The 12,262-nt window shown below is 54.9% G+C and overlaps 1 protein-coding gene across 15 annotated transcripts in view; it reads left to right on the forward strand.

The window, feature by feature from the left end:
- Nucleotides 1–12,262, forward strand: part of PSD2 (pleckstrin and Sec7 domain containing 2) — a 130,663-nt gene that overhangs the window by 65,576 nt on the left and 52,825 nt on the right. For 14 of the 15 annotated variants that reach the window (XR_012505660.1, XR_012505661.1, XR_012505659.1 and 11 more), the window contains 3 exons: nucleotides 6,731–7,155; nucleotides 10,079–10,531; nucleotides 10,920–11,114. Coding sequence is in view for 12 of the 15 variants with exons in the window: in XM_074360759.1 (XP_074216860.1) it covers nucleotides 6,782–7,155; nucleotides 10,079–10,531; nucleotides 10,920–11,114 (1,022 nt within the window). In the remaining 3 variants the exon portion in view is untranslated. Of the gene's footprint in view, nucleotides 1–5,794; nucleotides 6,526–6,730; nucleotides 7,156–10,078; nucleotides 10,532–10,919; nucleotides 11,115–12,262 lie in introns of those variants that run through there. The other variant, XM_074360767.1, reaches the window with a different exon arrangement.

The following is a 12,262-nucleotide window of genomic DNA, read 5'->3' on the forward strand; positions in this document are numbered from 1 at the left end:
GTGGAGGCTGCTCAGAGTTCTAGCCCCTCTCTTTTGCTCCCATGCAGGCTTTTTAGCTGAGGCAGGACTGGTTGGGAGGACTTACCCTTGGTCAGTCCATTGTAACTCTTGGGGTTCAACTCAATCTGTAGGCTCATGGGTCAAATGTGGCTAAAGCAGAGTGAGGCCCAGGTACCAGCTAAAGTTCCAGGAAGCCAGGCAGCAGCCACTTAACCAGAACAGCCCAGTCCTTTGTGGTCCCAGATTAACTGAGGGCTTACCCTGCAGGGAAGTTGGCTGGGGGTAGAGTTGCCAGCTATAAAGGTGATTTGGGGTTTGACAGCAGACATTGTGAATTTCATCAGTGTTGAGGGCTTTCCAAACCAGCATGCAGATGTATGCAAATACTAAGCAAATGAAGGTGCCAAGTGGCTGGAGGGTGGGGAGTGAAGTAAGCTAGGAGATGTCAAAGAATGACTTTTACAGAGCTGGGCCTAGCCCTGCCACCCCCTGAAAGTCCTAGCAGGCAGTGGGGCACATTCAGATAAGATGCAAATGTGTACCCAGCCCCAGGAGCCCCTGCCTGCCTGACCATGAGAAAGGAGGCCTCCCATACCCCACAACCCAAGGCAAAGCTGTTTCCCCAGAGCCAAGCTGAGAGGAAAAAAGTGGAGTGGTTCTGGGCTGACTCCTGATTAATCCCAGACTGACATCATCTGAGAGATGGGTGCTCATTAAGGGAAGCCCAGACCCCTGGCTCCTGCTCTGCACCTGGCTCTTGTACCTTGCAATGGAAAGCTAGGAGGGAGCCTGGCCTGGGCTGAAAGTATTAGTGGGGCCAGTACTATATGGTGTCACCTGCCTCAGGAAAGGGTGGGCCAGAGAGGGTGCCCACCCTCCTGGTCCCCACAGGGGCCTTTCTCCTGTCTCTCCCATCAGGCTGGGCCTCTGGAGCTGCTGCCTCAGAACGCGCTCTGACAGGCTGCCCAGGACAAATGTCTGCTGGGGCCCACTGCGTGTCCTGTGCTGCTCCCTGTGCGTTTCATCCCTAGTGTGGGCAGCTAGCCCACTCCCCTGCAGACCTGAGAGATGGTTCTGGGAAAACAGTAGCCGCCACCCTTCCCTGAGCACTTGAGCCCAACTCTGAGCTAAGCATCACACCCAGGCCATCTCCTTTGTCCTCCCTGCGGGGATAGTTAGCACTCTCCATTTTGTTGAGGCTCAGAGAGGTGGGCAGCTTGCCTGAGGTCACACAGCTTGTGGGGTCTGAAGCCAGGTCTTTCTGACTGCACGGTAAGGGCGCTGACCTGCTGTCCTGAACTGTCCCATCTGAGGCACTTGCTGCTGCACAAGGTGGTCCAAGCTGGGAAGACCAAGTGGGTAGAGGGATTAGGGTCACTTTGGGAAATGGTGGCAGGGAAGTTCCCAAAGCTCCTGGGTAGACATCCCCTCCATATTACCCTGGGTACCTCCCTGCCCTGGGCAGATGGGACATTGAGGAGGCGCATGCCCAGACTGATCTGTGCCTAGAGTGTGCTCAGAGCTCTGGGATGACAGGAAGGTCCTGACTCCAGACTCCTTGGCTGGTAGAGGTTCCAGGGACCCCGTGGAGGGATCTTCCTGTCAACTCCCTGTTGCTCATGCTGTCAGTGGCTCAGCGGGTTCCTGTGCAGGCCTGGAGTGCACAGGCCTGGGCCCCGTGAATGGTGTGGGGCACAGCTTGCCAAGGTCTGTTCTGAGCGCTTACAACACACCAGCCCTTTCCACTGATGGTCTCATTTAACTGTCCATGTGTGTACACACTTACGAGTTTGTGTGTGTGAAGATCCCAGCCCATGTTCTACCTGGGTGAGCAAGGCAGTTAAATAGTGTGGTAGAAGTTTTGGAGAAGAGCAGTGAGACTAAAAGGGGTGTTCAGGGTATGTTCCCAGAGGGCAGAAAATAGGTCTGAGAATGACAGTTTCCAGCTTCTCAGTTTTCTTTCTTTTCTTTTCTTTTTTTTTTTTTGCAAGTAACCTTCATGAAACTCTTTGTGTATACAGTGCCAGAGGTGGAAGGTCTTTGGGGATTGTCCAGGCTGGGGTTAATGCCCAGGTCCTGTGGATGTGCTTTAGGGGTCCATGAACCTTTCAAAAAATACTCAAAATGTTGTGCAAGTCTGTCTGGGGCAAGATCCAGAGCTCTGTCAGATTCTCAGAGAGGTCTCTTAGATTTTGCCTGTCCTGGGTAGTGCTCCGTGCCACGGGCCCCCTACCCTAGCTCTGCCTCTGTGCCCCCATTTCCACCAAGTGGGCCTGTACTCCCCCATTTCTTCCTAAACCCACAAGCTGCCTGATGCCACTGGGTGAGGCTGTGGTCACTGTGGGTGCCAGTCTTCCCCACCCCCACCCTAGCCTGAAGCACCAGGTTGTCCCTTTCCTGCCCCTAGTTTCTCCCAAAGCAGAATGGTTTCAACCCCAGGTGCCCAGTAATATAGGTCTAGCCACCCTGAACCTTGCCCCTAGGCCTGTAGGCTCCCCATCTCCACCTCACCACCCTGGGCACCTGCGTCCATGCATCTGTTCTGTCTTACAGAACTTGTCGGGCCCTCCAGCCCTTTCCTTGAGCTTCCCACAGTCCCTGGTTTGGATCCCAGCAAAGAAGCCACTTTATGAGGTTATTCCTATGACAGTCTAGTGTCATTCCAAGCAGAAGCCAGTTTTGTCACTTTCCAACTTTGTGACCATGAGCATGGTCCTCAACCTCTCTTAGCCTCTGCCTACAATGGGGATGATGATAATCTCCAGGTTATCATTCACCAAACATGTAAAAAGTATGCACTGTTTGCCAGACACTGCTAGGCTCTGGGGGAGATAGCAGTGAATGTGACAGAGTCCCCACCCTCACTGAACTTACATCCTAATGAGGGAGTTGGGCAGAAAATAAAGAAATAAATAGAAAAGGGAGTTTCAGGTCTGCTAAATGATGCTGAGCAGACATGATGCTCTGTGAAAGAGTATGAAAGAGTTCTGGGTAGTCAGAGAGGGCCTCTCTGAGGAGGCAGCATTGGAGTTGAGCCCTGAGTGACAGAAGAGGCAGTCATTTAAAGAGCTAGGGAAAGAGCATTCTAGGCCAAGAGTACAGCTGGTGCAAAGGCCCTGAGGTGGGAATGAGCTCAGGGAGCAGAAAGAAGGCCAGTGTGGCTGCTGGAATGGGGGATGGAGCGAGGGCAGTGAACCAGCTCAGGCAGAATCTTTTTAGGCCATGCTGAGAAGGCCAGATTCTAATTGAAGAGTTATGGGAGCTGATGGAGGGTTACTAGTGAGGAAGAGGTGTGAAGTAATTTGTGTTCTCATAACTCACTCCAGCTGCCATGGGGAGAGTAGGGAGGGGGATAGGGTTGTTGCAGGAGCAGCTGAGACCCAGAAAGTGGCCAGCTTGGTATTCAGCCCTGGCCCAGCAGGGGTTCCATTACCACCATGGGCCCCATCTTGGTTGGTGCTGAAAAAGAGGTCATCTCAAGGGCAGTCACAGGAGCCCTTGCCTGGAGCGGGGCCTGGTTCAGGCTGAGAGAGGATGCAGGGGATCCAGCCACTGCCAGCCTGTCACTTGCAGTCATCTCCTTGGCATGGGTGCTCTGTGGCCCAGCTCCCCTGCTCCCCTGCTCTTGCCGGCAGGTTGGCAGTGGGCACAGTCACTGCTTGGGTAGACTCTTCTGGTTGAGGATATGAGACCTTGATCTTGTGGATGATCTGACAGAGGTCCTAGGAAACTGGGGGCTTGCCCTGTACCTCCAGCCCGTTGAGGTGCAGAAGGAGGCTACTCCTAACTCTAGAGTCAGCTACTCACTATGTGACCTCAGACAAAGACTTCCTTGGTTCTGTGCCTCAGTCCTCCTCGTATATCAGATGTGGTATTAGAAGTGTGCCATACCTGCTTTCTTCCTGACCTCTGTAGTGAGTTTGTTCTTCCTTGGATTTTAGCTCTCTCAGCATTCATGACCCTAAGTTCTCCTACCAGCCCTGGGAGGGATGGTGGTGATGTCCCCATTCTGCAGAGGGGTTCACAAAGGCCAGAAGGGACAATGATGAGTCTCAGGGCATATGGTGATTCAGAGTGAGGAGCTGGGGCACTGTTTCACACCTCTGCCCTGAAGCCTTCACTTTATACACCCTTTCCTTGGGCTCAGCAAGAGAAAAGGGTCCTGGCTCAGCTATTTCTGGGCTTAGCTGGCCCTCACCCCAGGCAGGGACTCCGGGCCACTGCCCAAAGTGGAGCTCAATGCTGCTCCTTGTTTGTCCACCCTGAGAAGCTGAGGACACAGCCCAGTGCCCAGTGTTGGCAGAACCTCCATCTTGTTCCCAGTTGCAGAAGGACATGGCAGGGCAGGTAGGGCTGGAGCCAGCCTGAGGCAGCTGCTGGAAGCTGGGGGGTGATGTAGGAGGCCTCCCAAGGGGTCCTTAAGTTGTCCATAACCCTGGCTTTGGGGCTGATGTAGACTGAGAACGAGGTGAAGCATCTTACGTTCTCAAATCTCAGGCTTCACTGGGAGCTCAGGCAGAGTCCTGGCTAAAGGGCTCAGCCTCCGTGCATGGGTGTGGGCGCTTGAGGCGTCCTGGTAGAACTGGGCTGAAGCCCTGTGCCCCGGATCCAAAGCTCACCTAGGCCCGTGGGCTACAAAGCAAAACAGAACTAGAACTCAGGCAGCAGGCCAGAAGGCCCACTCTCCTCCTCCTTCCTTTCTGAGTGCTCCCCACACCCCCAAGGAGTCTCAGCTGAGGAGATGACCTCCTGTTCTCCCTCCTCTGAGTACACAACCTGAGAGAACAGATTGAAATAGCAACTGCAGCAGCAGGGATTTAGGGCAGACCGGAAAGTGTCCCTCACTCTGTGCCGAGCCCCTAGGGGTTCCTGGTGTCCTAGGATCTGGGCCCAGATATTCTAGGGCCTGGCCCTTCAGATTTTTTTTTTTTTTTAATCTGTGGAAGTTTTTGTTTTGCTTTTTCTTTTTTCTCTTTCTTTTTTCTTTTCCTTTTTTTAGAGTTAAATCTTATGCTCATGCAGTCTTCAGAACTCTGGGAGGTGGCGCTCAGGGTGGGTGGGTGGGGCCCCAGATCCCTGTGGGTCCCGCTTGTTGTCTTCCACTCCATGTTTGAAAACCAAGGGGGAAATGAATCTTAAGTGGTAGTGTGGTGACAGAGCTCCCTCCAAGGGCCTGAAGCCCTCAGAGAAGTAGACTCACCTTTCTCTCCAAGCTCATCTCTAAGCGGGAAGTTTTTCTTAGAGTCTAACCCAGTTTTTCCCAAACTAGCCTGATGATAAGAATTACAGATTACTATACCCATTCCCCGTAGACTCTGGTTCAGGAGGTATGAGGGAGGGCCCATAATCTATATTCTAATAATTCCCTCAGGTGACACCTAAGACCAGGCGAGTACAGAAGTGTGGGCCTCACCTGAATCCCCGTTGCTGTGCATGCAGCTTGTTCTGCTGCAGCCTAGAAGGCTGACCAGCCCCTCTCCTCCCTAGCCTCTCCTGAACCCCTGCACTCCTCCAGAGGAGAGCGGGGCTGCTGGGGGGAGCTGAGGCCCAAGGAAGGGAGGAAAGAAGTTCTTTGGAGGGACTGGTCTGTGTCCTTGGTGACAGAGGGCGCTGGGAGTGAGGTGGGGTGAAAATGGCCTAGACTGGGTGGGGTCAGGAGCAGAGAGGGCTGAGTGGGGAGCCAGGACACAGCCCATCACATCTCCCCTCCCACCTGAGATTGGGCAGGAAGCCTCTGGGGAACTGAGCTGGTTCTGATCTGTTTTAAAAAGGGGAGGGGTGGAGATGGCAGGTTAAATGGGTCTCCTCATTTTACAGAGAAGAAACAGACCCTGAGCAGGGCAGAGGGGAGTGGGGCTGGCCTGGGTGGGGCAGTGAGGAGTCCCAACCTGGATCTACATGGGTTACATGGTGAGTTGGGCAGAGCATGGTTGACTCCCCTTCCAGTGCTCTCCTGTGAGAACTTCATGGCAGCCTCCTCACGAGTCCCTCCTCAAGGCTTGGTGAGCTCCGGGGCCAGGTGTTGAGGGGAACCGCAGGCCCCCTCCTCCTTCCTCTTCGCACAGCCAGGGCTTTGGGTGCTGAGCAGTGGAGGCAGCCCCGCTCCCCGCGAGTCTCCCTGGTGGTGCCGCACCCTCCCAGCACCCTGGACAGTGCCTCACTCTGGACCTCTGGTTGGCTGCCTCAGGGCCTCACTTTGGTTTCTCTGGGGTGGCTTCTGTTTTGATAAAGCTGCACTTCTGTTGACTTCCTTGCCTCCTGTCTTAAATTTCCCTCTAAAGGTAGCCCCCAGTCCAGTTCTCTGCATTCACCACTTGTCTGGCTCCTGGAGCCAGAGCAAGAGAACATGGAAAGAGGCAAGGTTGCTGGCTACTTGTCAGCCTGGGATTTTGTCCCCTTCACTCACCAGCAGGAGAGGAAGGGGTCTTGGAGGAGTCCTGGACCCTTCCCTAGTCCCTCCCGACCTGGATCTTCCTCAGGAGATTTTGATGAATTCTGGAGATACACAACAGGGATACAGAAGAGGTAACAGGGAAGGCAGAGGGTCAGGGGAGAGGTGAGTGGGGCTGGCCTGAGCACAGCAGTGAGGAGTCCACAACCTGAACCCAGACACCAGCAGGGAGGTCCTGAGAAGATTATCTAAGCCATCCTCTTGCCCTCATGCAGGCTGCCTGGTGCTGGTCCTGCTGGGCTTTGGACCCCTGTCTGATCCACCCCTTTATCTCTCCAGGTCTAGGGGCTAACCAAGAGCAGCCAGCACAGGGTAGAAGCAGTAGCTGCCATGGATGAGGAAAAGCTTCCGTCTGTGCTGCCTGGGGAAGATGGTGCCGCCTGGGACCTCAGCCTGGAGCCTGAGAAGGAGCCTCTGGTCCAGAATGGAATGGCATCCAGTGAAGACCTGAGCAGCAGCCACAGCAGCCAGGGGCACGAGATACAGGGCACTCTGGCAGACACTGAGGAGCATACAAAGGGCCTAGACATGGCCCTCCACAGCCTCAGCCTTGGCCTTTCCCTCACCAATGGCCTAGCCCTGGAGTCAGACTCAAGCATTCTGGAAGATTCTGCAGAGTCCAGGCCCTGGAGGGCTGGTGGGCTGGTAGAGGGGGATGATGCCTCCAGAAGCCTCTGTCCAGATTCTGAGGACTCTCAGCTGGGGTAAGTGGGTGTCTCGGGATGGGGCTCACCACATTTGTTCCAATGCTGCATGGCCTGGGCCTAGCCACTTAGCCTCTTTGGTTCTTGTTTTCTCTTCCATAAAATGGGAATTTTATGTCCCTGTTTTGGGAAGATAGAGCCATAAGAGAGATTTCAAAGGCCAGTAGGCCTGTTGTGTGCCCACCTTCAGCGCCCCCAAACCATCATGGGCTGTTTCTATGTGGGGTTGGAGGGCCGCACTCCCTCTATTAGAGAGAGTGGCCATTGGAGTTCCAAAATGCCTTGGTGTGGGAGGTCAGCTGGTCCATCCCTCTGCTTCCTGGAGATGAGAATCTGCCAATTCTGCAACTGACCCCAAGAGAGGAGGCTTTGTGGATTAATCTCTGTTGGCTACTCCTCTCTGAGTGCCATTCAGGAGTTTGACCAAGAACTCCTACTTGTTGGAGTGAGTCCTCCTTGCTGGAGTTAACAACCCCATTTTTATTATTCAAAGCTGGAGGTGGAGAGGCCCGGCATCTTAGAGGTACCAGTTAGACAAGGAGGGTAGGGATGAGGCAGGAGAATGTCTAGAAGCCCCCAGGGTGGGCTGAGAAAAGAAAGTGAATAGAAGACTTAGTGTTCACTGCTGGATAGGCAAAGGTGCAGGAGGTGTGAGAGTATGTGTGCTGAGGGCATGCAGGTGTGTGCCTGGCCCGTGCATCTGGGGTGTGCATTTGGGTCTCTATGTGGATGTGTAGGGTTGAGTGCCTAGGTCTCTGAGGACAGGAGTGTGAGTATGTGGGTTCATATGTACCGGGTGTGCCATGGCCTTAAATAAGAGGGTTTCCATTTGAGCAGGGCCTAGTGGGGTGTGGGCAGGGGGCTGGGGCTTCATGGAGCACACTATTTGTATTTAGGTGGCATATTTTTGGAGGATGGCTGAAGGTGGGGGCAGATGGAAGTTTTGAGATTGGACTGATGGTCTTCAAGCCCCTGTCAAAACTACCTCCCATCTGCTCAGGTGCATGAGAGGGTGGGAGATGTGATGGTGGGGGGAACCATTTGTGGTTCTGACAATGAGATGGCAGCCCCCAAGGGCAGGACTCTGTCTTCTTGCTCCAGGACCCAGTGCAGGTCCTGGAGAGAGCTGCTGGGCAGGTTTCAGGTGTCTGCTCTGGCAACCAGAGCAGTGAGTATTGTCTTCCCTCCCCTCCTCCTGGAGGTCAGTAGAGATAACTTCTGCCCCAGCTTCCTGCTGAGCATCCTACCACCTTTTGGGTTTCTGCCCTCTCCCCACTTCCTTCTTCAGATGAGGCCGCCGTCTCAGCTCCTGACGAGATTGAGATGGGCAGTGCCTCAGCTTTTCTCTCTCAGGTCAGTTTTTCTCCAGGAAGCACACTGAGATCAAATCTTAGGCACTAGGGGGTCCAAGGAGGTGCTTGATGGGGAGGGACACTTCCCACTCCTCCAAATATAGCTCACCTTTGCTAAGCTCTGGGGGCTAGGGGATAAGCAGAGCCTAGCCAGACCCTCAGGAGGACTGAGGGGTGCGCTTCCTTGCAAATGGTGAGCCTTGACTATCTGAAAGGGGTCCGGCTCAGCCTGCTGCTTTCTTTTCCTGTGTCTCTTCCTCTTGCTGTCTCTGTGTTTTGTCTCTATCTTTGTCTCTCTTATTCTGTCTCTGTCTGTTTCTCATGCTCTCTGTATCTCTTTTCTGTCTCTTATCTCCTATTTCTCTTCATCTCTCTCTCTCTGCCCCCTGGTCTCTATTTTTGTCTCTTTTAGTCTCTCTCCTCTTCCTTGCCTGATTTTCCTGCTTACTTGTGCATCTTCCCAGTGGATAAGAGGCCTTGGTTTGTCTATGTGTGATGCTATATTCCAGGTACTGGGGATCCATCAGTGAACAGAATAGACAAAGCCCCTACTTTCATGCGGCTTATGGTCTAGTGGGGAGACAGATAATAAATCATAAAAATGATGGGTAATTATATAGTATGTTGGAAGGGGACAAGCACCTTGGGAAAAAATAAAGTTAGAGAAAGGGGCTGAGGTGTTTGGGGGCAGGTCCGTTATAATTAGGGTGGTCAGGGCAAGAAAAGGATGTGAAAGAGGGCTTTAGCTTGAGGGGAGAGCACTTTGGGCAGAGGGAACCACTGGCACAAAGGCCTCCTCCAGGGCAGCACAGGGCCCTTGATGTGCTGAGCCTCACGGTTGAGAGTGACAGCTGAGCTCTGCTCAGGCAGAGTACTGGGCTGTGGGGCTGCCACCCAGTGCACCATTCAGCAAGGTTTAGAGGACCTACTATATGCCAGGTGCTCCCTGGCCTTGGTGTAGGGACTTGGTGGGGGCTGGGAAACAGGTGTAAATGGGAACAAACAGAACATTACATGCTGAGAGGGGCTGGGAGGAGATGAAGAGGTACCCTGAGGATGGACACTAATGAGGGGCCAGTGTGGGGGGTGGTGTGGGTCTTCCTCCCTCTGTTTCTCTGAGGAGGGGACATTAAGGCAAAGCCTGAGAGCTGGAATGTGGGCAGCATAAGCTAAGAATCATCCAGGCTGTGGGGAGAGCAAAACTATGACCTTGTGTGACACTAGCTGTGACAGGGGAGCCTGGAGGGAGCAGCCCTCCACCCTCTCCCCACCAGCCACCTTCCTGGGGCCAGAGTCTCATATTCATTCAGTTAGATGAATGATGCCTATTGTGGGCCATGCATGGGGGGCCACAGAAGGTGGCACTGTGCCTGTCCTTTCACTGCTGTGCCCCAATAGCCAGCCCAGCATCTGGTACCTAGTGCTCAGTACGTGTTGGTTGAAAGGATAAACAGGACACCATCGGTGCCTGCTCCCCGCCCCCAGGGAGCTCGCAGACATAGATTGATGCTGTCCTAGCACCTGTAAGGGGGACACCTGGCAGGATGGTGACTGGTCCTTGCATCCCACAGGCTGGGTGGCCCCCAAGAGCCAGATGTGCGGGACGGCTTCAGTGCCACGTTTGAGAAGATTGTGGAGTCGGAGCTGCTGCGAGGCACCCAGTACAGCAGCCTGGACTCCCTTGATGTGCTGAGCCTCACAGATGAGAGTGACAGCTGCGTCAGCTTCGAGGCCCCCCTCACGCCCCTCATCCAGCAGCGGGCCCGGGATAGCCCTGAGCCAGGGGCTGGCTTGGGCATTGGGGACATAGGGTCCGAAGGGGACATGGGAGCAGCTGGTGGTGATGGGGATCTGGGCAGCCCCCTGCGGTGCTCCATCTCCAGCAGCCGCTCAGAGAATGTCCTCAGCCGCCTGTCTCTCACAGCCTTGCCCAATGGCTTCCATGAAGATGGATCCCCAGGCCCTGGTGGGGATGAGGAGGATGAGGAGGAGGAGGACACAGACAAGTTGCTGAACTCGACCAGGTGAGGCAGGGCCCAGTGTGGGAGCACCATTGAGCAGATGGGGAAACTGAGACCCAGAGTAGGCCAAGCAAGTTAGGGCAACCCCAGGTCCAGACTGAACAGCCCTCCGCGAAGTCATTGTGCCCACCCTCTGCACCCAGACTTTCCACTCCCATCCTGAGGTTTCATTCTGCCCTTCCAGGCCTTTCCAGCCTAGACACGGTCAGGGACCTGAGCATCTAATGATCTCCTTTGAGGGCTTTTCTAAAAGTCTGACTTGATTCCATCCCAGTGCAGTGGGGCTTCTTTCTCTGGTCTGGCCTCGGGATTTTCAGAGGCCTGGGGAGAACTTCCAGCCTTCACTCCGGGCCTCTGATCCCTTCTCCCCACACCCACCTTCCCTCTGCAGCGACCCCAGCCTGAAGGATGGCCTGTCGGACTCAGACTCAGAGCTGAGCAGCTCAGAGGGACTAGAGCCTGGCAGCACAGATGCGCTGGCCAACGGGGGCCAGGGCGTCAGTGAAGCTGCCCACCGGCTGGCACGCCGCCTCTACCACCTGGAGGGCTTCCAGCGCTGCGACGTCGCCCGGCAGCTGGGCAAGAAGTGAGTTCTATCTCCGCCCCCCACCCCAGGCAGACCTGGTGTCCTCCTCGTCCTGAAAGGGGTGTGGGTGACTTCTCTCAGGGTGCCTGGTGCTGGGGGATCCTCCTTCTGCCACTGTCCTCATTCCAAGCCTTGTCCTAAATCTGTTTCCTTTCTGGGCTGCCTGGATGAGGGCCCACGCTCTCAGGGAGGGGAGGTGGTGGCGGGGCAGCCTCTAGGGGCTGGGGAGTGGGATGTGATGTGTGGTTATGGGGCTTTGGTGGAAGATAGTGAGGACAGAGCAGTCGGGCAGGGGTTAGTGGCCCCCCTAATGGGGCCAGGGAGGGAGGAGAACCTGGGCCTGGACTGGGAAATCTGGGACCCAGGAGCTGGGGAAGGGGATCCTGGCCTCATTAAGCCCCACTCACTGTCTCTTGGGACCAGTTGAAGGGATGGAGTAAGTACAAGCCCTGGCCTTGGGACTGAGGGTAGGGGAAGAGACAAGAGTCCTGAGGGGTGGGGACAGGCAGGAACTGTGACACTGAGGACATCAGCCAGCCAGCCTGTCCTGAGCAGGTCTGACCACCAGCACGTCCATCCACCTGCCTTGCCCTTCATGCCTTGCCATCCAGGGTGCCCCCAACACCCACGTTAGGCATTGAGATGCACAGAAGCGGCCCAGGCCTCCTCAGAGAGCTGGCCGGCTAAGAGAGGCAGTCCGGACCCTACACCCCAAGTCGGAGCTGACTGGGGGCTTAGGCCACAGGGAGGTCCCTGAGCATCCCCCTCTTACCCCTCCTTCCCACCTCCTCTACAGCATTCCTGCCCCAGGCCTCCCGAGAATCACATCTCTAACACCCTCACCTCTTCCACTGGGCTGTTGCCCCCAAACCCAATGACATCCTCCAGGAGGCTTCAGTACTTGATCCCCACCCTGCTCTGTCTCTTCAACCACTATGAACCTGTGGATCCCACAGAATCCACATGTGGATCCATGTCCTGTGGATTCTGCCTCCGAAATCTCCTATGAAAGTTTTCCCATCAGCATTTAATTGTGCTTGTCTCTTCTATCTGAAACAAAAATCCTTCTTCAAATATGTTTCCTCCCCCAGGCTCTTCACAGCCAAAATTCTGTTTTCTGCCCTGGGTGGCCTCTGTCCACTCCCCTT

This window comes from Camelus bactrianus, chromosome 3 (genome assembly GCF_048773025.1).
Source record: "Camelus bactrianus isolate YW-2024 breed Bactrian camel chromosome 3, ASM4877302v1, whole genome shotgun sequence".
Classification (NCBI taxonomy): Eukaryota; Metazoa; Chordata; class Mammalia; order Artiodactyla; family Camelidae; genus Camelus; species Camelus bactrianus.